This window comes from Anopheles gambiae, chromosome 3, assembly GCF_943734735.2.
Source record: "Anopheles gambiae chromosome 3, idAnoGambNW_F1_1, whole genome shotgun sequence".
Taxonomy (NCBI): Eukaryota; Metazoa; Arthropoda; class Insecta; order Diptera; family Culicidae; genus Anopheles; species Anopheles gambiae.
The window spans coordinates 41,929,463-41,955,890 of record NC_064602.1 but is presented as its reverse complement, the minus strand read 5'-3'; the positions used below and the strand labels follow the sequence as shown (position 1 = coordinate 41,955,890).

The following is a 26,428-nucleotide window of genomic DNA, read 5'->3' as shown; positions in this document are numbered from 1 at the left end:
GACGTCCGACGACGACAACGACGACGACCGAGTGGCTGGTGTTTGCCCTTTTGTCTGCCGACTTCCGATAAACATAACAGCTTCTAGCATTTGGGTTCAAATTTCAAACCTCACTGTGCCTTGTGTGAGCCCTGTCAGCGCGGAGTGGGATGGAACTGTCGTTCCTCGGTAACATAAATAAAGATCTTTACAGCCTCACCCGACCTCTAAGACCTTGTTCGCCGTCAGCTGTGTCTGTAGTTGCCAGTTTCACTTTCCTATGCACGGGAATGGTTTTTGTGACCTGGGTTTTACACCCCGTTTGGGCATGCACTAATCGATTACAATATGATGGGTTTTTACTGAGCAGGGGGAAATTTTATTCCACCTCCGCACGGGCCCGACAGCGAAGGTAGCTGTCGTGGAGATTGTCGTTTTTACACCGGGAAAATCCTGCAATATTTCGAAGATCACATCTTTTACGATGCTTACCATCGGGCAGTTCGAGCAGAGGGTGCAGTTCTTGCTTGCAGCTACGGGCCGCTTCTTTCCACTTTTTCTAAAGCCACTGCGGGAAAATCAGCAGTAGTGTACAGTCACTTTATCCACCGCGCGCTCGGAACATTGTGTGGTATGGCGATGGTTGAGGAGAAACAAAACAATGCAAGCAAAAATGTGCCTGCAAATGTAAAAAAGCAAAAACATACACTCATGCATTTGGAGTGGCGGCCCCTTTCCGAACCCTCACGGAAAGCTGGTCTGTGGAATGGGGCGCAGCGTAGTGCTATGCACTACGAAAACTCCGCCAGAATCGCGTTTTGTAGCTTTTGCTGCTATGCTGCTGTATTCTGTTCTACTACCTTCCACTTTACAACCTCCGCGTTTGGCGAGGTCAAGTGTTGCAGAAATGTTTACCAATATTTACCAACCGAAAAACCCTCGCCCTTTGCCCCCCCATGCCTTGCTCACGGACCAGTGTTCAATGCTCGGTGGAATGCTTCCGTACCGGAGAGCAGTACAAGTGTTGTTGCTGTGCAATGGAAACGGTTTGTTGTTTGGAATTGGTTGGTAGCAGAAAATGGCAACGGAGTGAAGTAAAGAAATCTAACGTTTTTCAGCTGGTAACTTTTCTCAGAGTGACTTGGCGAGGTTCCCTGTATGGGCTAGTGGGGTTGTGTGAAGAGTAAGCCTCAACGTTATCAAGCAATTGTTGCAGTTTGCATTAGAATTGTTATACCATTACGTTGAAAATAGTGGGGCAGAATATAGATAGTAAAAATTTTATTCAACAATGCTTGGAATAATACATCAAATATAAATGACTTTTACGTGCATTATAGAGTAAATATCGTCGATTGCAGGGTTTCTTGGCTTATCTCATTTATCTGAGGTTGTGGTTTATGACTTTAAACAAAACATTGATATTGATATCTTCAAATCGTCGTTCAAATTCCATTATTGACCCATTTCGTATTTTAAACCATAAAGCTAAAATTTCAGTGCCTGTCGGTGGAATCCATTGCAATCAGGGTTGCATCCATTTGACAGTTACGTTCGGCTATATTTGTTGTAATCAATGGAGGAGACGCAAAGATGTATTTTAAAATCGGTTTACTTATCTTTTTTTCTGTGGAAATGGGTTTTTTGAATAGATTTGAACATATCGAATAAAACAGTATTTAACATTTCTTGACACAATATTTATACTTCAGCACAAAAAACACCAATCTTACATGAGCTAACCCAGCGATCTGATTTTGAGATGGCGGCTCTAAATCGTTTAAATATTTCATAGGAATTTCACGTATTTTTATTCATGGCTTATCTATTTGGCTCTTCACATGGAACTCTACGAAAATTTTTGTAGAATTTGGCTCTTTTGGTCGCAAAGTTTGCAAAGGAAAATAAATTATTATTGAGAAATTTAGAAAATTAACTGGTTTTAAATCGTTAAATAGAAATGTATACAATAATTAGAGGAATTCCATAGAACTAAAGTGTTAAAAATTAGTAGTCTTCCTCCCAATTATTAAGATCATGCTTCTTATATTTATTTCTTCGTAAAACCCATTGAGAGTTCTTTCTCAATCTTCTGTGTTGCTTTGAATAGACCAATGAGTAAACTGAAAATAAAAAATAGTTTTACAAGGATTTAAACTTAGTTATTCTCATACTACACCAATTTTTCGTTTATCGAACCTATGTTCTTCTGTTACACTTGCGGAATCAAAGAGGTACTATCATGCCCTGCTGTCCCTTTCTGGTCATACCAATAAAATACCTTTAAAGAGCGCACTAAATCCGATTTCCGCCGTATCTTCGAACGCCAACAACCAAACCAAACGGCACAAACGCGCCTCGGACATTCGGTAGTCAACCGTCTCCCTCACACACACGCTGCGCACCATTCGTTAGTTGTGTGTGTTCAAATTAGATCACTCGGAACCGCTTATTAGCCTCACCCGTTTACATACCGAGAATTCGAGAGCGTGCTCGTAAAGATCAACACATACACCTCGCACCCCGGCGAACAGTGCAATATGCAACCACTTCGCAATCATCATCCTCAAACGCCGCCAGCCTGCAACTCAACTGCCACCAACACACACTCCGAAAAATTACACTCCATACAGACGGCATGGAGGTTTTGCAGTGCGGGAAGTAAACGGGACAGGAACAGAGGATGCTAAAAGTAGGGAGGGCGTATACTATGTTGTGCACTTTGCAAAAAGGATGCAATGGAAATGGTGTGATTTTTCGATACGTTTCGATTGTCTCCTGTTATTACATTCGCTTATTTGTGCGTGTACTATCAAGTGTGAAAAGTGTATGGGTTTTTTTGTTTAATCATAATAAACTCGTTCCCAAAAAAGCGTTTGCGCTCATTTATTATTTTAATCCAATTCAGATTGACGCACGGCAGATTGATTTTGCAAAAAAAAAGAGTAGTATAAAGAAGTGAGAATCAAAAACCACCCACCGGGAAGAAGGATATGCAAAAATTGAGTGCGTGAAGAGTGTCCGCTGAAAAAGGCGAGAATTCAACCTACAGTGTGTGATATCGGTTTAATTATCAGCGGAAAGTATTTTTCCCGTCGGCGTCCAGTGCCACGTTTACTGTGGCCGAGTGTTTTTCGTTCCGCGTGTGTAGCGTTTTGTGTGTTCCCTGAGTGCTTATATGTTTATGTGTGCTTGTATGTGCAACTCGGGGCGAAAAAGGGGTGAAAGCGGAAGGAAGGGTTGCCCACCAAATTTGGGTGCGTGTGACAGTGTGTTCTGTTTGTTCGGTTTGTTTGTTGAGTAAATGAAGTGTACGCCACGGGCCAAAAAAAAGGAGCGAAAGTGTACATCGCGCATTCGTGAATGTGTGGTTGTGTGTGTGCTCATATGTGTTTCAAGAGTGACGAATGCAAAATGCACCCGCAACGAGTGCGTTAGGTGCAAGAGCGGGTTGTAGTTTTATTTTTTAATTTAATTTCTCCCCCCTCATTCCCTCGGTGCAATTGGATGCATGCCACAGCAAATTGGCTCGATCGCTATTGAAGGGAGAAGTGTGCAATACTACTGCTGCTGCTACAACTACTAGTGCTACTACTACTACTACTGCTACTACTGTAGTGTCCGGTTGCACATGTTAAGCAGTGCTAAATTGTAGCCCTTTTTTGCGGATGGATAGCAACATGTGGATGGAGAGATGAAAGATTAATAACGAGCGTGAAAAAAAGAGCTTTCCGCGTGTGCAACACTAACGAGTGTGGAAAAAAGGGCAGTTAAGCAGATCAATTATCGGCGGATGCAACGGATTGGAGCGCTCATGTGTAAGCGGAATTGTTCCGTCCGAGTGCGGTGATTGGAGGGAAAAGGTGCGAGATTATTGTGCATACATTGCATACGCCTACGGGGCTGGTGCGCGCTCGCCGGAAGCTCAGCGTATTTCCTCGATGTTTGTAGAACCTGTGTGATAAAACGGCGCGTGTGTGTGTGGCTCAGTGCTTCTGTGCTGGCTGGATCCATATCAGGAGCGGAAGCCATTTTTGCCGCCCTGTCGGTGTTTATCCCTCATCCACCTAACATTTACCATAATAGAGGCTAAGCAGTGCTGTACAGCTTTGGACGCAGTGTGAGCAGCAGCAGCACGGGGCGGACTTTGTGGACGCAACCTAGACCCCAAAACGTTTTGCAAACTGGAACCATATGACGTAAGCACGATGTACGCGTACGCGCAGGGTGGATCGCAAGGTCCGCCACACTACGCGACACCGGGCAACGCGTACCTGGCCGGACCGCACCATCACCATCCGTACCCGGCCTACCATCACGGTGGCTCGCCGACGCCGCCTTCCACCATCACCTCGTTCAACAACGTACCTGGACCGTCGACGCTGCTCGGCCACCACTATGCCTCGCCGCACCATATGCCACCGCCACCGCCCCCACCGTTGCCGAGCGCGGCGGCCAGTGCGGTGGCGGCCGCCGGTGTGGCCGCCGTCTCGCACAACCACCAGGCGGCGGCAGCGGCGGCTGCGGCGGCCGCAGCCGTAGCGGCCGGCGTTTCGCCGATGCAAACCGACCCGCAGCTAACGGAGCTGGCGCCCTCGCTGGGCGGAATCACCAAACGAAGAAGGTAAATTTACAGCACTGAGTGGCAGATGCAACTTGCGGTTGCTGAACTACTCAATTGAAGCAATGAAAAATAAAGCGCTAACCACACAATCATGAACTCTTCACTCTCGATTGAAATAGCTCTGCACTGAGTGGTCGGCTTTTGATAATATTCAGGTCATCTCTTGTCTAGCAACTCTAGCAAAGCTATAATTAAAAATAACATGTAATTATTGTTAAACAATGTTACTAACTGATGCTGATGATGCTGATGTGATGAGTTTCAATGATTGTTTTAACAACAGAATACGAATTTGTGTCATATAAATCACCTTTGGCCATGGCATTGCTTGAATTTGTAAAATGCTGTTCAAATAAGATAAAGTAACAAATTTAATAGATCATATGAGCACTTAGCCTGTTGGGGGTTTTCTTCGTAGATTTTAAAGGGCTAATCTCGGAAATTGTATGTTGACTTTTGGGTGGACGTAACAGAAATACTTGATATTTTTAGGTGCAATTAACGAACTATATTAACGTTACGAATTCGGTCAGTTGTTATCATGACCAGGATGTGTTAAAACAACAATAAGAATATGCGTTGACTGGTTTTGTTTGTATAGATAAGAATATTTTTTTAATATGATCAAACTATTTATCCTTCTTTGCATGGAATAATCACGTCTCATCTGTTCTTAAGGATTGAAGTTTAGTTATTATGAATTTATTTAGAATAAGCATTGATAAAAGTCGCTCGAATGATGTATTTTTGTTAAAGTATAATTTCTTGTTGGTTCAAGTCAATGGTAAAATATCCTGGAGCCTGTGAAATCATCTTTTTGATTTGATCCGTAATTGATTATAATTTTCATTGAATGTATCATTTCTTCCTGCTCACTAATACTTTCAGCAGGCATTAATCAAAACTGAGAACAGGCTTAGTTAGCGTTTCACTGCATAAGCTGTTCAGAAATATCATAAAAAAGTCACGAAAACATGTTACGTATGGTAATCTGTGTAAGATGTACGTTGTAAATTCACCTTTTAAATTCATACATATACACTCAAAGTCCTGTTTATGAACAGTATTTTTTTTAGAATCACTTTCAAAACAATTTCCTTTTATTTAGTGACCGGTCCTTTGCGTATTACGATACACCTTAAAAATTCATAATTCTTTACAACCTTCAACTGCTCCGAGCAGAGCACCATGGAAGGTAAAGGTGTCATATAAAACGATTCTATTATCTGCTCCCATCGATCCCCTGGTCATTGGTGTTGGCAGGGCCTCTGCACAACAAATCAAGCATAAAATACAACCATATTTCGCTGCACAGCAGAAAAAAGCAGGCCTGCCAGCAAATAAAACTAAACACATATAAAATCCAAAATCTCTGCATTCCGTAGCGTTGTTTGCGCGGTGGCACCGAATACTACTGGCTACCGGAATTTATTATCCGATATTAACATAAAAACGTTGCTCTCGCATTGCCACCAACCGAACCAACTCGCACCCAGCGTCTGTAGCTTCTGCTCCGGTGTCTGGGGCTCTAAAACAAAACAGAACGCTTCTTGAGCAGTTCTTTTTGCTTTTCGGGAAGAGGGCAGACCGCGAATTGCAGTTGCCGAGAGTGTCATGTTGCGGACTCTGCGGTGGCAGATAAAAATTGTACGATAAAATGGCAACGAGCTTCGTTGCGCCTGTTTTCGATTCTGTCTCTCCTGCTCCAGCTTTTCCCACTTAAACGTTACGCTTGATTGTAGTGTCGATCGAGAAATCGATGCAAAACATAACGATACACTTCATAAAAATATCCTCCCATACTTAAAGGCCCGCCAACATGGGTCAGGAAGAAATTCCCTAAGCGCGTTGAGTGCGCACGAGTATTAATTTACTTGCTGCTGCTGCTGCTGCTGCTGCTGGTGCTCTTCGGGTTGCTCCTCTTGCAGCATTTTTCTGTTCTGCAAACGCACCCGTACTAAACACTGGGCCACCTTTTTGTGGAGCTTGGGATTCGAAGTTGGTGTGTCTGGTTAGAAGGAATCGCACAAAGCCTTGGAAATAAAGCAGCAAAACAGCAGGAGCACAGCACAGGAGCGCACATACACAAACGAACACACAGCGGTGGTGTGCAAAGGTAAATGAACGGGGTTGGGTTGGTGGAAGACGGGAACAAAAAACACACACAACACAACCGAACAAATCTTTTCGCAATTTACACTTTCCGCAACGTCATAAATTTTCGCGCGCGCCCGGGACGGAAAGAATCTGCTCGCCGCCGATTGCTGCGCGGGGACGACGCGGCCACATTCAGCAAGCGCTGTGTCCTCCGGACAACTTCGTTCTGACCTCCTTTCCTTTTGGAGTGGACAGCAACGCTTGTGGAGGCAGTAAAGAATACCCCGGTCCCTTGAGCACTGCAGCCTTTCCCCTTTCTGTCCCGGCAAACAGTCATCATCACCTTCCGTGGGTCATATTTACAAAAATATTATGATAGCAATAAAATTTTATGTACTCCCCACATCATCATCATCTCGCCGAAGTTAGTGGCCATCGACCGTACCCTACCCTGCCACTTCCTTCCCTGAAGTGGCATAAAGAAAGGACGAGAGTTTTTAGTAAAGGCTCAGCTGCATCGTCGCCGGCAGTTAGGATGGACAGTGGTTCATTTTCCTATGCCGGCCAACTAACTGGCCGGACACGCGAAGGATAAAAATGAAAACAAGGTGGAAAAATAAAACAGCCAATACGTTAAACCTCATCAAAGTATCAATTACTCTCGCGATCGGCAGCAGCCAAGTGCTGGTGGTGGAGAGGTGAAGCTTGCTGACTACACCAGCGAGTTTTCTGTGAAGTTGTTGACTCCTTTTCTCAACAAACCCCGTGCTGGCGGGGTGAAAAAAGGATTGATTTACGAAGACATCAGCTGCTGCTGCTCGTTCCTCGCTAGGTCGTCTCGGTCGAGTGCCAGGGAAATGAGGCACATTCTTGTTATTATTTACAGCTCTTCCCGGTACGCGGGCAATAATTGTGCACCCCAAAGAAAATCTCTGCTGCATGAAAGGCGTCGGTTTTGAAGAGCGCTGCGCCTGCTGTTGCTTTTCATCAGCAATAGTGGAATGTATTTATTCTCTTAACTCCGGCCGATTTTCCTCCACCACCGTTGGGTCGTGTCCTTGTTGAAGTGCGATGAATAATTTATTTATTTTCGCCACGGTTGCATTCATCATGCAGCATTAAACGCACTAATAGATCATCGACACCAGCGATGTGATGATGCGTAAGAAACGTCTCTATATAGGCCTCTCGAAGAAGGAGGTAAACGCTTAATCGCGTCTAGCGTTATTTATGGAGAGCAAACCCTCCAGAGTGTGTTCCGCCAGCATCTACAGTTGCATCTTCATCGTGGCCGACAACAGAAGTGGTGGTGGAAGCAGGAGCGGTTTAAGGGGGGTGTTTTGCATTCGATACGCAGAGACTCACAAGCGTTTTAAAAGTGCTCGAGTTTTGCATTGTTATCCTGCTGTGTCTGTGTGTATGGTGCATCTCTTGCTCATCCCGCTGGTCGGTCTCTTAAATCTGTAATAAATTAAATTTAATGTTATGTTATCTTACCTTGCCACCCTACGCCTTGCCATCCCTATCTAGAGCCACATTACGCCTTTCCTTTTGGTTAATCTCACCGTCTGTCTCTCCGTGTGGTTCTGCGATCGCGCGTTTCAGCGTCCCCCGGTTGTATCTCCCAAATTAGGGAGCTCCACAAAACAGCGCTGGAAATGCAGTAGACGCGCGAGAAACGGATTACAAAGAATGGTCCCGGTGAAACATGCGCCAGTGATTTCACTATCAACTAACCCCCAACCGGGATATTTCGCTTCGCTTTTCTCCGGTGTCCTCCACTCTCTCTCTCTCTCTGTCTCCGTCCCTTTTTTTCTCTTTTTTCCCCGTGTTGTCGATCGTGATCCCTTTGAAGCCGGTGAGGAGCATCCGAGAAAAAGAAACCAAGAAACGTATGACGCGCGTATCACCATCACCACCACAGAGGGATACCGAATGCGCAATGTGCTGCTGCACGCGTGCAAATTCTCGTAGTATATATATATTTTTTTCTTGTGCATCATGCTACACCGACAACCGGTATCAAACTGTAGTGCTGAGGATTGAAAGAGAGAGCGAGAGTGAGACATGGAACATGTTTTATGCCCTCTCGTGTCCCTTCGCAACGACCATTCATCTCTTATTGGCATCGAAAAGCATCAATTGATTCATTTGGTTTCGATACTGCCGGGGCGTATAAAAACAAGCGTACTTTGGAGCCTGTGTAAGGATTACCAACGATTGAAGTGATTTCACGGGCAAACGAAGTGAATCTTTTGCTTTTGGGATAGTGAGCGGGTGGGAGGTGGAATGTTATCGTTAACGTGCTTCTCACGATTCTTGTCCACCCCGTCCACCGAGCCACCCGTAATGCTGTGGGAAGATATAAATGCGCTGACTTGAGCCCCGGACATGTAGGAAATCATCTTCGCCGTTTGCCAGTTTCGCCCGGTGCAGTTTTAATAATTTTTGCAATATATCAAAATTTAATTTACGAAATGACAATTCACGACATGGCGCACCTCTGTACAATAACCGTACAATTGTATTTTTTCCCATCTTGAAAATTCAGGGTCGGTCAGTCATGCTTTTAAATTTGACCCTTGCACCGGCCTGTTGCGGTGTCTCAGTTCACAGAAGACGCATCTTGTGTCTTGCACACGGCCAAAGTTCAGCCGTAGTTGGCAGCATTGAAAATTGTTTTATTGTGTTGAAAACAAACATTTTTCTTATGTACTGCTGTAGGACGCATATAATCAGAATTGGATTGAATTTGGCAGTGAAAAAGGTGTAGAGGTTTGATTTAATTTTTCCCTTATTGCGGCTCAATTTATTTTTTGTGTGTTTTATAGATACCCTATATTTATATGGAACTCTCATTTTAAATATTATAAACTGATAATTAACATGTTCCAAAGAATTATGCATGCTTAACATGTTATGTGTATTAGGATTGATCATAACTTACTATTATAAGCTATATCCTTTTTGCCCATTTTACTTAGTCGATTTTCAACCAATGCAGATGCAAAATCGTCTCTCTTTTGACATTTGCCAAATTTAGGTTTCGAGCAAATTTTTCTTATTTTCCACAGAAACTGTGAAATGAAATTACTTGTCTGTTTAACTTTGAACAGTCATTCAAAAACGTTAAAAAAGTTCTATTCAGTCAGAATCATATTAAATAGTTAATATAGTGACTAAAATCACATGTACACGTAATTAATACTTACTCATATAGAACTAGCGACACGTCTGAAAATAAAATCAAATGAAAATTTAACAAGAAACTACACTTGATAGTTTTTTGTAGTGTTTGTAGTTTATTTTCGTAAAAAATTAAAACAAACGTTTTGATAACTTCCAGAAAAAGATTATCTTTTACAACATATTTTAGTCTAATTTTCTAGCTCTTAAATTATCGTTTTTGATCAAGAATTTCAATATTGAATATACATTCGCGCGTTAAAATATAGAAAAAAGCATTAAATCATGCAATACACTACTGTGACTTTTTTTTGCTCAAATAAAAACAATAAATAATTTCAATTACAAAGACACTTCATCAAAAAGTAAAATGCCACTTTTTTATTCGATCGTTCGAACGGGGCGTGCCCATTGTGCGGCGAAATAAATATAAAAAAAACCCCGCTCACACAAATGGAGAGGGAGAGTGAGAAAAGTTGTACTACCATGTTGCATTAAGCCCCGCCCACCGGCTCACGCTCAACACAGGCGCAAAACAGTTTCTGCATTTTCCATGCGAAATTCGCGCCAAAACTTCACCGTGCATGTGTGTGTGAGTGTGTTGGGGGCGCCCGGTTTACCCGCGCTCCTCGTTCGACCCGTTTTCCGTTCTTTCGCTTTGCGCCCTTAATTCTCCCATTAGCTAGTGTGATTTTCTTCCGTTGAGTCCGTCGGAAGCATGGCACGTGTAATGCGAAGAGTAGTGAAAAAGTGTTTTATTATTTTTAGGTTATTTCAGACTTTGTTTTTGTTGTTGCTTAAGATAATGTACATAATTATCAGACCCGTATGTGAATTGAGTTTTGTAATACAATTTTTACATTCTCCCCGTTTGTGCCGCTTGCCTGCTCATCTGGCGTATCAGATCGCATTTTATGCTGGCATGCAACGATCGAACGCCGATAATAAATCAGCGATTCCATCTGCTCGGGTTGCGCACAACCCGTGTGTAGGCCTGCCTGCACTTTGAATAGATATTCCATCTTTTGCCGTTTAATGTACGCCCGAACCAAAGCCTCTCGGCCCAAGCCTATTGCTCATTAATGCGCAGTCACACACGGAATGACACGCTCACATGCAGGAGGACGGTGGTGCAGGAGAACCAAAAAAACACTCATGCACATATTTCTCTAAGAAGTTTTCAATAGACCAAAGGCTAGAAAAAAAGGTACCCTAAGGTAACACAGGGTGACGATTACAAACGAGCGTAGTTTTTAAATCCTTTTTACGGGTATTCGGGTTCCTCTCGATGGTCCTGTTGCGTGTTGAATGGTCCAGGGATGGCGAAACGCTGCACTGGTCGCCCCTACCGAACTGCTGTCGGCTGTGGCCCGGTCACTGGCTTACGAGTACATAAATTACGGAACTAAGCATTTGCATATCAATTGACGCTAGTCAGGCACATATACACACACACACACACACTGATGTGGTTCGTTTCTGGCTAGCGTCTCGGGATGTGAGTAGTTCGGTACACTGTGAACGCATTTAAGCTTCCATTACACGGACGCATGAATGGCTAGGAGAGAGCATTGGAGACGTCCGAAACATAGTTAAGCCCTAGGCTTTTCGCAAGTAAAACAGTTCCATGTCAAAAAGGCCTTCATACGCAATACGTCCCACCGTCTCCCACTATTGGGGAATGCTTGGCTGGGTTGTTTTCACTCGTAGCGTATGCATTGTATAGAGGCCTTAGTTCGCGAGCCGAGAGTCCCCAGCACACAACGGCGAAGGAAGAGGGACGCCCTAGGAGTTTGCTTTTACAACAAGTGGTCAATTATTACACGCGGAAGCGTAGTAGCAGCAGCACACTCCTTATGGAGTAAGACCTGCCAAGCCAGATTGCGTGTCCCGTAGGAGGAAAGTGTTTCCTCTTTCAAGGTAGTTGGTCGCGCTAGAAACAAACGCTTTGTACATTGGTAACAGTGTGGCGCGAGGTGGATGTTCCAAAGCCGATAATTGTTTTCCCACTGTTTACGATGAAAGATGTGGTTTAGTTTTCTTCCGAAATTGATTTACTGTATATACATATGTAAACGATTGGTTATAACTTGTTATAAATAATTATTTTCTATTTTTGATTTCAGGTACGTTTAGCCAAATTTATCCCAGGCTTGAGTAACACAAAAAAAGCAAAAACACGGAGCAACAATGTGGTATGTTTTGTTTTTTCATTATGATTTATTATCCTGGTTTGCCGTAGCACATCGTAGAATATATTTAGAATTGTTTTTACTCAAACTTACAGCTTAAGAACGGATGAGTTCCAAAATAGATTGGGTTCCTCTCAATAAACGGACAACAGAGCCTGTGGAAGCAATTCTTTGGTGGTTATTTTTAAGCCCTCTATTCTGAACTATCGCTCTATTAATAACAACTCACTAGAGAATTTACCTTCAACCAGGAATTGGCTGAATAATTAATGCAAAAAGTTGTGTCTTGTCCTTTTCCTCTTTCGGCTCGACGGGAGGCATAATTTTCGGACAATTTTCTTTTCCCAAGCAGTGTCCAAAAATAACTTTATTCAGGCAAGTTGCAGGTGAGGCCGTGTTGTGGCGTGTGTTTTGTGTACGTACTGGGTGGGATAAAATTATCTCACTTACAATGTTGCAAACACCAAAACATGTTTGCCCGTTGAACTTTATTAGACACACGTTTGGGGGCAGCGCTAACTGTTGACTGTGGGTCGATTAACTTGGCTTCTTGGCTTCTTTTTTTGTTTGTTTCTCACGTGTGCTTTCCAGCCCGTGTCCGTAACCGATACTCGCAAAGGGGGTAATATATCGTCTTATAATGGACATTGAATAAATAAGCTGCAGCTGCTGCTCGTCGCATTGCGCCGTAAGCTTATCACCCTTGGGGCACTGCCCCATACTGATGTGTGGCTAATTTTATAACCAGCGTTTAATGCGTACATTCTTTAATTCGGGAAGGTGCATATCATCATTTTTGTCACCAGCAGGCTCCCCTGAAGGTGCTCTTACTACGCCAGCCACCAATGATTGCTAGATTCCCGTGCAACAATACGCTTAAGGGTGTTATTTATTTTACTAACTGAATCAATAATTATCATTTACCAAGAGGAAGAGTGTGTGAGTTCTGGTGCATTCTTGGAAGTGTTGTTACTGTTCTTGTGAGAATTTATTCCATTTCTTGCTGAAGCTCAATCCACTCGCACAATGTTCTTATTCTGGTTCTGTGTGCTTTAGCAAAATGCTATCTTGTACCATTGAGTACAGACGAGCAGGAATGGTTGAAGAGGAAGTATTTAGTGGCAGCTGCGAGGAAATTTGTTGGTTCATTTGCGTAGCATAAAACGTCGGCAACGGTTGATGCAAAGGGATGATGTGCCAGTTCCGTCCTCCAACACAGAACACATCCCCTAGTACGCTTGTGCACTACTGCTAACCGACAGACAAAGACAGAAAGAAAGAGGGAGGCAATGAAGAGTAATTATGTATGCATATGAGGCAAATTTGGCGAGGCTCGCAAATGAAGCCATTTAATATTCAAAATGTTCACGGACCAGAAATAGTGCACCGGTACTCGATGGCGGGGTTTGTGTGCGTGTGCGCCCGAGTTTCACTACCAAGCACGTCAGATCGGTGTCTTCGGTGTGTTGCCTCGTCTTTACCGCGGCGACAATTAAGCAAAGAAGGAAGTGTGAGAATATTCCATGACGTATAGGCAATGATCCAGCACACGGAGGGGAAGGTACACGGCACGGGAAGCGCTTCTTACTATGGCTTGATTTTAAATTGAAAGGATAAACATTGCGAACGTCGTTCTGCAACTTGCAAGGAGGTGAAACTGTTTCATTATCCTGCGCTCGTAATGGTGCTGGCAAATAATTAATCCCACTCATCATGGCGGGAATCGTACGACATCTTAAGTGAAATGACTGTAGTACGGTGCGTCGAAAAGACGTGGTTAGCTGGGACAGGTAGGGGCAGTGACAATTTTGGGAACATCGTTGTTTGCTTTCAGGAAATAGGTACAAAGGTGTTGTGGTCCTCTTTTTCAATTCCCAAGATGACATCGATATGATAGGGTGTTGGGGAGAGCGTGTTGAACAAAACGTCCAAATTCACTACTTAGAGGACAAGACATTCAGGCAAGAATGATAAGAGATTCAGATCTCGCAAGGTAGGACATATTTGTAGTCATCATTAATTTTAAGTGCACTTTTGTCCTGAAGTTATATGAGAGGTGATTTAATGGAATGGAGAGATCTTGATGAAAATAATGAGTTCCATATATCAACTTTATAGCTAATGTAGAAGATGCCTCGTGCTTGTAACCTGCGATAAAAGAAATGGCTTGAGCAGTGAAAATGGCTTATTTTGTGAACAAATATCCTTAACACTTTGTCATTAAATAGCATTAAACATAAACCGTTGTGATGTACTAAAATATTACTTACGTTGCTCATTACTCGCTTGACTAATGTTATAATTTTAATTCGATATAATCTCTCGTATCCTTATAATCATCATATTTTAGACGGTTGTATCGGAATTGTTTTGCCTTACCTACCACCACAATGTTAGCCCACACCGCAAGCAGGAATGCAACATAATTTGAATAATTTCTCTCCAACGCCTCCCCAATGAGCACAGCACCAATGCCCAGAAGCCTGGCAAGTAGTCAGATTACTTCGACGAATCGATTAACAACCTATCACATTCCTATCGCGATGCAGCATCGATTGCAAACAGCGTCGATAAATGGCGCCAACAGACAGTGAAGTTTTGCATATTATTTTCCCTTCCACGCGTATTCCTTGTATACACAATTCTAAACTCCTTTCTTGTGCAACTTGCAAAAAACCAGAAATCAATGTTCCTTTTTCATGTTGTTGCTGCTGTTGCAAAATTTGTGGCGTTGTCGAATTGAGTCACCACCGCATCTGAAATATGTTGGTGTACGTGTTGTGTTGCTCCTTCTTTCCCTTTTTTGTTTCGCAAAACACGATCGAAATATTGGAATGCATGTCGATCGGTCAACAGATGATCCCGAAAAACCATGCTCAACACAGCACGAGACAGACACAACCATCATATCGTGTGCATTGTTTTTTGTGCGATATTTTCGTGTTTTGCTGTGCTGTGCATATCCACATTCTTCCCGCTGGGACCTGGCCCCGGTGGTTTGGGGGTGTGTTTCATCGGTTCTCTTCTGTGCCGTTCGATGCCGGGATAGTTTATTGCGCCCGGCACGAAGCTGGCTAATCGCCGGCGAGTTTTGCAAGGAGCTCCTGCTGGGTCTGGGTTCGGCTTACCTTTTGCGTATGTGTATGGATACAGCGAATGATGGGTGCATTCAGGTGCCATCCTTGGTCTTGTATCTTGCGACGACCTTGCTGAAAAGTGGGAGTAAAAGGTGGTTGTAGGCCTTGGATACACAAAGCTCGTGCGATGGTGTAATGTTTAACAAGTTTTGAAATTAGGTGAAAATTTACTTTTGAACCTAAACGATTGATTTTCGACAAACAGTGCTATTTTCAACTGTGTGTTCAACATTCGATTGAATTCCCCGAAAAATGTCATTCAACTCGGTGACAAACTCCAAACAAGCGATTTGACGATGCAATAGTACACGTTTGACAAACTTGAAGTTCGTTTTTCTGCGGAAATGAATGCACGCACGTTTGTGCATGTGCAGTTTGCATTCGATCTTCCCAAACCATCTCGTTCCCTCCTTATATTTCATCCTTACTTTATGTGCATGGGCCTTCCAATGGCACCCAACAATGCATCGTGGTGGCCAGCATCAATTGCACCCGGTGTCCGCCATCATCGCGCACAATACGGTGCGTCGATTGCTGCATGCTGCCCGGCGGCTGAAAATGCAAATATGTTCATGTATGTGGGTGTGTGCGTGTGTCTTATGGGAGTTCGATGCGTTCTGCGCGAGAGAAAATGGAAACAAACCCCCCGCGCTATAACACGCACTGATGAGGTGCATCAATACGCAAACAATGCAACGAAATTTATGGTCCAAAATTAAATCTTTTTTTGTTGTCGGGATCCCCTCAACTCCCCTTAGGACCATGTATGCGAAAGCCATAGCTCGGAAGGGGTGGCAGAGAATGCGCTGTAGAACGGGAGGCGGCTGAAAACGGAAAGGCCTGATGAAGATGCGAGAATTTAATTTACCCAATCACAAGTTATTGTAATTTTAATGCCACGGAAGCGAGATTGTGCACCGAAAAGGGCGTGTGCTCGTGGGTATTTTTTATGAAACGTTCCACGGGGAAATCCCTTCATTTTGAGGTTGTAATGGCACACAGACACATCGGGATTGCAAATTCGGCTCGTACCCTCTCTTTTCCGGGTGGAAATGATTTGAGGAGGTGTAGCATTAAATGTCCTTTTTCGAAAACCCGTTAGTATTCCATGCATGTGTCTATGTGTGTGGGTACTACTGCACTTGTGTACTGTGCTTGTCGTTGCATCGTTGCAAAAGGGATGCAATTTGCTACTCCAACCTTTTTCCTTTCGCTTTTTCCCCTTTACTACTGCCACACATTCTCTCGCTCACACGCCGCTCCGTATGTGACACGCGGGAATTGAAACATCATGTCATTATTTCGGATGTAAAATGTCCCGCGGGCAATGGAAGGATATTTTCCCCAGCCGTGCTGTAGTACACACACAGTACGTCATAACGTGCACTAAACTGACTGGTCAGAGGGAGGCGCTCGTGCGACGTACACAAACACAGTCCGCCGCAATTCAGGCGCCGGGGTTCACGGTAGCATTTATTCGGTAGCAGTTTCGATGGGAGGTCCGGACGGTGGCGGGATGGATTGTTGTGCAAGTGCCTAAAATAATAAGGGATGATTATGTTGATTACTATTGTATGTAAACCATTGGCTCCAATATATACAGCAGAGGTACAGCGGATTGTGTTGTGGACACAGTCTAGAACGGCAAACAGCCACGGCAACTGTTTGACCGGTGCGCAAGATTGATGTCACGTAACGGGAACGACACCCGTATTTGTGGTGCATGTAAACGCATGCTTGCGCACCACTTGTCCGCAATTAGTTTTGGCGGGTTGCCCTGTTGCCCGCCTCACCCAGGTCTGTTTACAGTGGGAACGAAGTACCAAATGATGTGTTGTGAAATTGGAAGATAAAACAAATTATATTGTTTTGTTTTTTTTTGTTGCTATTTAAAGATTTGCATGCTTTAAAAGTGAGTTTGGTTTTGAGTTTTCTGATTATTATTTGCTCAAAACTTTGTGCAACTCATCGCTGCCTGTGTTGACGAAAACTGCACCGCACTGTTGCACTCCTTTGAAAGTGATCAGTGGCACAGAAGCACCAATAAAGCTTTAATAACAATAATAAAGCACGCAAATCGGTCGACCCGAGGCAGCAGCGATCACTCTCACTTGATCGTCTCATCGACGCCACTTATGATTACCATTTTTCGTTTCCATCAAGGACCGCATCGACCGCGGGTGAACGCATGTACGTACGACATTCACCAGGCTCTCCCGGTTTTCACAGTCCCGTTAAAATGACACACCACCGCGAACGGAGGGCTTATACTTATAATAATCTTCGAAGCATTACGGACAGTAAAAGTAAATGAAATGGAAAATTTGGAATATTTCAATGGAGATCGTAGTGATAACACGGAACACTGTAAAGATGATACTGTGTTATTGTCTCTGAAAGGATACGAAATAAATGCTTATAAAAAACATACACAAGCACACATGCACATGGATATTGCTTAACATGGGTGGCAAGCATTATTTGGCGTAATGTTAACTTGTGAAGCATGCTAATGCTCTATCTATCTGAACTGCACCCGCTGCAACGATGCACTAGCATACATTGTGCGTTTTGTGTGTGTGTGCAGTCGCCCGTTCTGTGTTCTGCGAGTGAGTATGTATTGAATAACGCACATGCACATAGACACGTACACGTGCACATATAGCGCTATCCCGCCCAGCGCCCTGGTGAATATGTAAATGAGGCAGGATATTCAATTATTGGATTTCTATGTAAATATTTCAATTTGGAATAATTATTATATGCAAATTAGGTGTGGTAACGTTGCTACTGTCCCTTTGCTTCCCCTCCGTGCTACTGCTGGCGTGCGGCGGTGGATACGCGTATTTACTCCTGTGTATTTACGGCCCCATCACACCTCCGGTACTTTCGGCGCCAGAATGCCCGAGACGAGCCGGAGAGGATGAAAAGGAGAAAAAAGTGCTCTAATTCGCTCGCCGAACCAGCACTAACACTTTTGGAGCATTTTGTACCATTTTTTTTGTTTTGTTTAGTCTTCCAATTCAGTCCCACCTGGGGGACGCATGGGTAGTTCAACAGAAAGGACAGGTGACATATGGTTGACTCCGGCGATTAGTGCTAGCGAGCACAATCGCGATATCAAAATTGCATTGGCTGTTAGTTTGGCCCATTCCACGTGTGTGTTTGTGTGTTCATTTCACATTGAGCGCGTTGAAATGAGGAGGAACAGGTTGTTCGAAGAGGAACGGAGAGTCATAGCGCACACGGGTAAGGTGAGTTCTAAATTTGATGAGCCAAAATATAACATGCAAATCAAATTATCGACCGCAATCAACCCGACGTTTTACAGGAGACAGGGTTTAGCAATAAACCTCATTTATCTGCTGCAGCCATTGCTCGACAACTATTGCACAGTGTGTGTGTGTCCTGTCATGGCCGCGGCAAATAGGTACGAGTCGATTTGAAATTTTTATAGCCTTTCTCTCTGGACATAAAATTGAGCACAGTGGTAGCATCAGAGAATAGTTCGGTAGAAACGCCGGAAAAAATGACACCATCCATTCCTCCAGGAAACCCCATCCTTGTACGGTCTCCAGCGATGGATTTGACTGGATGAATATGGGACACAATGTCACGCGGTGTGTATTAGAAGTTCCGTCTGTTTGTTTTTATTGCTTACCAACTATTTTTAGATTAGGCCTCTTAAAATTGACTCCACAGCGTGTATCCGAAATGCTTGCCGCATCGGAAAGTACTGCTTTTTAATGACTGGGCTACCTACAATGTGCAGTATGGGACGGTACACCAAATCATCCATGTACTAGGCGATCCCACGCTTGCTTGGGGTGGGACGTATGCAATGGTAGGAGGATTCAGTTTCGGTTTCGGGCTTTGCTATGAAAATTAACAGTCGTGACTAATCATCGACGCATTTTTATTGGCGTGCTGCTGTTGTGGCTTCACTCCTTCACAGCTCGGTGGGAAGGTGCCGCTAGAGTCAGTCGAGGGTCGTGGGTAATGTGCGCCCTGGCTCACACTTAGCGGTACTCGCTCGGTGGAGCTCCAATGGCCGGGGTTTGTTCGGTACGATTTGAACTACACTTCAATATGTTGCCCGGGCGGTGGTTACTGATGGCTGATGGGAGAGCCCCTCCTGTGTACTCACCTGTTCCATGTTCTCTCTCTTTTTCTCTCTGTCTACAGCTGTGTGTCCTACTATGTGTTCACCCCCTTTCTTTGGTAGGGAAATTACGCGACGCTTTGTATGTGTGTATGTGTGTGTGTGTGTACCGTACCGAAAACCATCAATGCTCGGAAACTCATGAATAACCATGATTCATCCAAATGGGCACCCGAAAGCTCGTACCGAGTCGGAATACTAATTCCATCCGACGGAAAGGTAACGCAAGTAACGCTTCACGATCCTGATTTTGTGTGGCGCGACGCGCCGGATGGCTCTTCTCTTCTTTTCCACGTAAAGAGCAACAACAAAAAAAATCAGTTTTAGCTCCGGCACACATACCGCTGCTGGACGCATGTTACAGGGGCCCGGAGGTGTGGTAATGTAAGCGACTGGGGACTCCCTGGCATGTTTTTTCGGAGTGTCATCTTTGATGGACCTGCGGATAGGGCGGATGCGTTTTCTGTTCAATAATTTACAGACTATCCGTAGAAAATTAGCATATTTCATTTTAAGTTCAGTTACATGGCATATTGCTAGAACATTGTTTTGTTTAAATTATTTCTGCAAAAATCAAATCAACTGAGGTCTGCTTGTAGTGAGAATAAAATTTCTCGAATCCAAGCAGCGGTCCTTCGAACCGGACAGACAGAACCACACGGGTACATCAATTATGTCATCAAGCGGGTGTTCAAAATCGCGCAGACGTGTTTGTAAATAAATCGATCGATGCTCTTTCCGAACGCTCAACGGTTCAGTTGTTCGTAACGCTAGAAGGGTGTGCTCCAATAAAATTGGTCAGACATGTGCGTTCGCACAATAGACACCGTATTAGCCGAGGACTGACGTTCGGCCCGGACAAGTCCCTTGTTTGTCAGGGGGGACAGATTTTGGATGTAAATACGGCCCCTTGATTCACGGTGTTGATTCAAAATGGGACCAACACTCGGCCCCAGTACCTGCAACCATCTCCATCTAAGGACCAAATGTCACAAATCGAAGGATAGATACACACCTTTCTCTGCGCACCTTGTGTATGTGTGTATGTCTGTGTATACGTACAGTATTCATTGGCCACTGGAAATGGCAACGGATTTTCCTAGGCGTTTTATTTCTTGAATCATTTGAATTTCAAATACCAAATTGTAAAATGCCTTCACAACCAGCGCCGAGAATCGACCGAGAAATGCGTGATTTAGACATGGGGGCCACACTCGCGGGGAAACAGGGAGCTTGAACTCGCCACTGGCTGGATGTGCGGCGCGCACGGGAACACAGGGCATAGAGAGAAATCACCATCCTCTGAGCAACAAATGGAAATAAAAGTAAAGGAAGAGGGAAAAACAAAACTTTTTTTATTGCCAATATGTGACATGCATAAGCAAGTGCACTTTTTGTGCCGGCTTAAAAGTGGCTACATTTTCATTACGCTTTACTACAAAAAAAAAACCGCGACGGTGGTGTCCGTTTGCGCGGGTGGCAGTGGCAAACACCCCGTTGTACGCTGTGGTGTGGTGGTGCTGGCAGTGGCACAGACGCTATGTTTGATGTGAGCGATTGATGAAGGTAGGCCACAACGCGTCTCTTGGGCAGAGGCCGTGGTGAGTGATTTTTACGTATGTTTGATGTGCTCAAGTGGTTGAAATGTTTGTGTGCTCGTCCACGCCTGGTACGTCGATTTCAATGACCAGGAGGCGGGTGGGGAGGAATGAAAATGGGACATTATAAGCGAATGCGTAAATAAATGGTATGTGTTTTGATCGAAAATGCGATTTGATTGCTTTTCGGAGGGGTTACTTTACCGTTCGTTGGAGCTTCTTTATTTTTTAGGGAAATATTTTCTACTCATCATGATGACCTGTTTCACGCAGGAATAGAAGACCATATTAGAGATGTTGTCATTATGCTTGAATCGTGCTCTGTAAATCAATTTTGAGTCTACTGAAAGAAATAGCTTTGTTTTAAAAAATCTCGTAGCTTTAAAGAAGTAGTATAATCAACCACAACAACACAGCAAAACATGAAGCGACAAGATGTAACGATGTGAATACGTAAAGGTCTTTAATTGCACTTGACCAAACCGTAATAACAGTCTTGCACACACAAACACACTTGTCGTTCAGCTGTTGGGGGCCGCAGCAAAGTTTACGATGTTGATTTACGAGCTCTCTGAACTGTAAGCGAGTGAACGATATCTTAAATCCAACCCGACGACGACAAAATGCTACTAGTTATACTTAACGCTTATGAATTAGTGTCTGCGTTAACCCTGATTTTTTGTCGTTGTATTCCGCTCCGGCTGCAACATTCACCACCGCTGCTCATGATCAAGTAGCGCGCGCGGCACATAAAACCCATGACCCGAGCGTAGGCGGAGGACATTAAATGTTTGGTTTATTTTGAGTTTATTTCTTCCCTTTTTTTTGGCAGGGGTATTTTCAAACCCTTCAAACTGTGGTCGGCTCCAGACGTACTCCTGAAACCCCGAACCGGAATCTCTCTTTCGACGCCTGTATACGCCTTATCCCTGCGAGCAGTGATGTTTTATGGGGCCTTTGTTTTATTTTTCGGCAAGTAACCGCCGAATTCGTTGAGCGGGCAGCAATGCGAGAAGCAGCAAGATGTTGAGGATGGTGGAATGTTGGTCGTTTTGTTTTATTTTCGTTTCAATTGTTGGCTTGCCACTGGATTTTTGAATATTTTCGGGCTATGTGTAAGTACCGCAAGGGAGAAGGGAAGCGGGGAGGAAGTATGTAATCCTTTCCTCTTCTTAATCCGTCTGCTTGCCTGCCGGTTGCCGGTGACGATCATGATGAGAGTGTATCGATTTAAGTATTCTGTCAACGTTCGCCACTGTTTACGCGTCGGCGCGGCCATATCATTTGACGGTGATCTTTATGCTTCTGTGGTTCGACCCGAGAGGCTTCCGATGCTTTCTCTCCGTCGACGCAGTTTGTCGCCGTGCGGGGTTTGATCAAATCATTTAAGCAACGGGTATGTCACTCTCCACACAGCCATGCGTTCGTCATCTAGTGGTATATGCTTGATCTATTCTAATGCTTGACCACTGTCAAATAGTTAGTGGCAAGATGCGTAGCTCGTTCAGTATGAAGTTTGAATTTCAATGAAGCCTACTGTTCACGCTAATTGTCTCAAGGAACACATTGCGTGAGGAATTTGATTTAATCGAGGATATTTTTTGTTTGTTTTATTTGTTGAATTGCTTCAGTCTACAAGACACGTCCGTTAGAATATCGCCAAAGCCGTGGAGTTATTTACGAAATCTAACGAATTATTCGACGAACGATAATATTCTACGCTTGTCAATTAAATTAAATCGTGCATATCAAAACTCCCTCGGGCATAATGTCCTCACCGAACGCTTGCACAAAACGGACACCCTCTCTGCTCGATGCTTAATAAGGCCCAACATCTACTTCTAATGAAACAATCAACTAATTTCACATTCATTAGGCTGCCTTTCACCGCCACCACAGCCTACCCACCACCCCAAGAGCAAGCGCAACTATTTCGTCCCTAAACGGTAACGATGGTGACCCGTCACCCCAATCCGCCGGGATATGTATTTAGCATTTTCTGCTGCGTCGTCCTCTCTGACGCACACACCCCTGCGAGGCAGTACTCGTGAAAGTACCCGAGGATGGTTAAGGGTGGATGCCTTTTTTCCCACAATCGTTTCTTAATCTTGGTTCAAACGCCCTTGGCGCTGCGTCCCGGGACCCGGTAGTGGGCAAACCAGTAAACCGCCGCCGTATTGCCGAAATCAGCTGGTAAACGTAAAGTTTATCGTAATAGGAAATATATTCAATTACAAATTGAAGCTAATTTCATTTGCCCATTTCAAAGGACCTCTCTACCCTTCGGGGTTGGACCAGTTTTGCGCAGAGCGCACCACAATTCGCCACTTTGGATGGCATAAAATAATTAGATATGCTACTGTATTTGGGGTTTTGACGAGAATGTACCTCTCGGTCGGTTGGTGCTGGTGGGAGATTATGGTCGGTGGTCGGTCTGTGCGGGCCGTAATCGGATCGCAAATTTAAAACCTTATCCAAATTTGCTCGTAGCTGGTGCAAGTATGTATGTGCATGTGTTTTCTGCGTCAACGAAGGGAAAATTAGCTTTCCCAGTGTCAACAACACTGTGTGGTAAGGGGAGGGTGTATGTTCACCTTACACCATTGTGGGTGTCGTTTGCGATAAAATTCAAATCGACTGGTTTGCCTTTCTGCACCCTTTTTCCCAGTTTGTATGTTCCGAAGTTCATGTACCGATTTCAGGCGGGAGTGGTTTTGTGGTTTTTGGTGGCGTTGGGATAAATTCATTGGGGTGTAGGGGATTTTGGATAAGAAGCACTGATTTGCAAAGAATGAACCAAAGAAATTCGATGGCTTGGGTTGATATTTACCATATTTGAAGCATATCTAACAACTTGATAAGAACAGAACAAACCCTCCAAATCCTCCTCACTGTTGCTCTAATCGAAACACAGGAGTAGTTCCATGAATGACTACCAAGTAAATTCTTATCATCATATAAAGTGTCCCTATTCCCTAAATAGAGCTTTCGTGTCGTCCCCTTGCTCTTCCTTTTTATTTCAATCTACATAATAACGTCATTTGATGACGTCAGAAAGCCACCATCAGAAGCAGTAGTGTGTCCAGCGGTGGAGAATAAATATATTCCGGAGTGTCTGATTACGGTCTGGACAGCGATGGGATCTAATATTAGTCTCTAAGATGTCCTTAGCGTCACAGCTCGATTGGTTTGGGTGGGAAAATACACACACTGAAAATTGTGTTACGAGCTCCTCCTCAGGCAAGCAATTCAATTTTGGGTCTAGTATTTCATTGAACTTCCCTTACTTTCGACTGTATGACTGTAAATTCAACTCAACTGTTGTGCTGTTGATGGTTTACACTTTAGTCAAATAAAACTGAAGTTTAATGATTCATCACAAGCCGCATGACACTTGTCGCCTATGAATGTGTTGACTTTGTTAGGTATACGAATAGTATTCACACAAAACCAGAACCAATTAATTCAGGTGTAGAACATACAGTTTCGCTTATTATTATAGAGTGTACGGTTCAATCCACTTTTCTGGTGCCATTGTTTCGATCTGCTTTTACCAAAACCGTACCAATTGAATGCTTCATCTTTGTTAACAAGCTTCGGAAAGAAACTACTTTTATAAAACACAACGGGTAGCGATGACGGTGTCGCATATCAATTACCCAAATCTCGGCCCATTCTTGACCGGCCTCTTGTTTCTTGCTTAATACAATGAACAACCATGACAAGGAGAACGAGCAGTGAGTGGATTGTTTGTTCATAAAAATAAATTGGTGTACTTTATTGCTTTGCTGTTATCGGCACAGTTGTTTGAGCAACTTGGTGTAAGGCTTGTTGCTTCGGATATTTCTGACAAAAGGTGTTGAGGCTCATGAATATGGAATTATTGGGCTAGTTTTCTGGCAGCTTGAAGTGCGCTGGTCGTCAACATTCTATTGAATAGAATGTGTTGGCTTTCAGTAGTACGCAATGTTTGCAATAATTGATTAACTTAACAACAGTCTTTATTTTTCTAATCTTTGTTTCATACTTCATATCCTTCTTATATTGTTTTCGTATAGTTTGTCTGATTGAAAAACGTTAAGTATCATACGGAGTTTTTTTTTTATGTACGTTTGAGCGCTTGGTAGTGTGATAATTAAAATTAGCGCAACTGTTTCACCACAAAGGTCGCCACTTTCACTATGCCTTCACTCCATCATCATTATCGACGCGATATCATCGTCACCGTGATTATTCGCTTAAATCGAATCACCCTTTTCGCAAACAACATGATACAGTTGCGAAACACACCCGATAGCTGTCCCCTTGTATGGGACATTAAAGCACAAAAAAAGCACACGGCAGCACACGATTAAAAGGTGACCATTTTAATTGCTATGCAAAAAGGAAATCTACATTAAATTATGGTTCTTCCCCTATCTGGAGCAAGCTTTAACAAAAATTGCATAAAACAAAACAAAAAAAACAACACTAGACAGTGGAAGGAAGGTGAGTAATAACTTAGCAGACAGTATTTTTGTGTGACCTTTTCTTTCATGTCAAGAAAGTGTGTGCGTTTGCGGAAGACAGAGGCGTTGTCCGTAAGCCATCAAAGGCGGAGCGGCCAGGTCGGGCCTGATGCTCGCAAAGAATGGGGAACGAACTTAATCATTCTTTTTTGTTTGTGCGCCCAGCTAAGTTAAACGTTTGTTTAACCCCCTTTGCCCCTTTTTTTGCAAAACAGAGAACAGCACACTCAAGTGCTTGTGCTCGCCCGGCTTCGTCATAATGCAGATCCGTAATGGGTAGAAGTAACCCTTCTGTAGGTGGCGGTGTCGGTGTGTGCAGGTTGTTTTTATGCTATTATAATGCTGCCCTATCCAACCGGAAGGGCACCCTTTTGAATCATCACTGTGCGTATCTCACACCTCGTTCCGTTCGGTGACTTTTACTTTCGACTGCTTATGGGGGGCAAGAGACCCCCGGCAGGCAGCGGGGTGTACCGTAGAACGCGAAATCATTCGGAATGGGAAAAAAACAGAGCATGTTGTAGTGTTTTTTTTTCTTTTTTGCATATACATCATTACACACATTGCTGCCCGGTACCGGCGCTACCCCGTGTTGCCCTTCTGCCGGTCTCACCCGGTGGGATCTGCGCTTCTAGGACCTTGTCGGTCATTAATTGTGTGTGTCTGCCGCGAACACTGTGTTGAAGAACAGCGGGGTGGGAAGTAAATGAGAAACTGGAAGGGATGTGTGTAATTATAACCAATTAAATTCTTGTTTGCAATTTTGTGTATCAATGTATGAAGAAACAAAAATATGGTGCTTAATCAAACAAACACACTCATGCGCAGAGAGTAAAATAATAACTATACCGAATGGGCCAACACTTTGCAGCATCGTCTCTAGTACAACAATCACTGTAGCGGAGAATATACTTTTTTTGGGTTAAATTTATAAAAAAAAAAACA

The 26,428-nt window shown here is 43.8% G+C and overlaps 1 protein-coding gene across 10 annotated transcripts in view; it reads left to right on the top strand.

Moving 5' to 3' along the window:
- The window catches only part of LOC1279156 (aryl hydrocarbon receptor nuclear translocator homolog), a 199,886-nt gene that overhangs the window by 49,794 nt on the left and 123,664 nt on the right, over window positions 1-26,428 (top strand). For 5 of the 10 annotated variants that reach the window (XM_061660564.1, XM_061660562.1, XM_061660565.1 and 2 more), the window contains exon 2: window positions 2,888-4,603. The exons of 4 other annotated variants lie outside the window; for them this stretch is intronic. In XM_061660564.1, coding sequence (XP_061516548.1) covers window positions 4,188-4,603 — 416 coding nt within the window. In that variant the 5' untranslated portion in view covers window positions 2,888-4,187. Of the gene's footprint in view, window positions 1-2,887; window positions 4,604-12,012; window positions 12,082-26,428 lie in introns of all 10 variants that reach the window. One more of the 10 variants, XM_061660570.1, reaches the window with a different exon arrangement.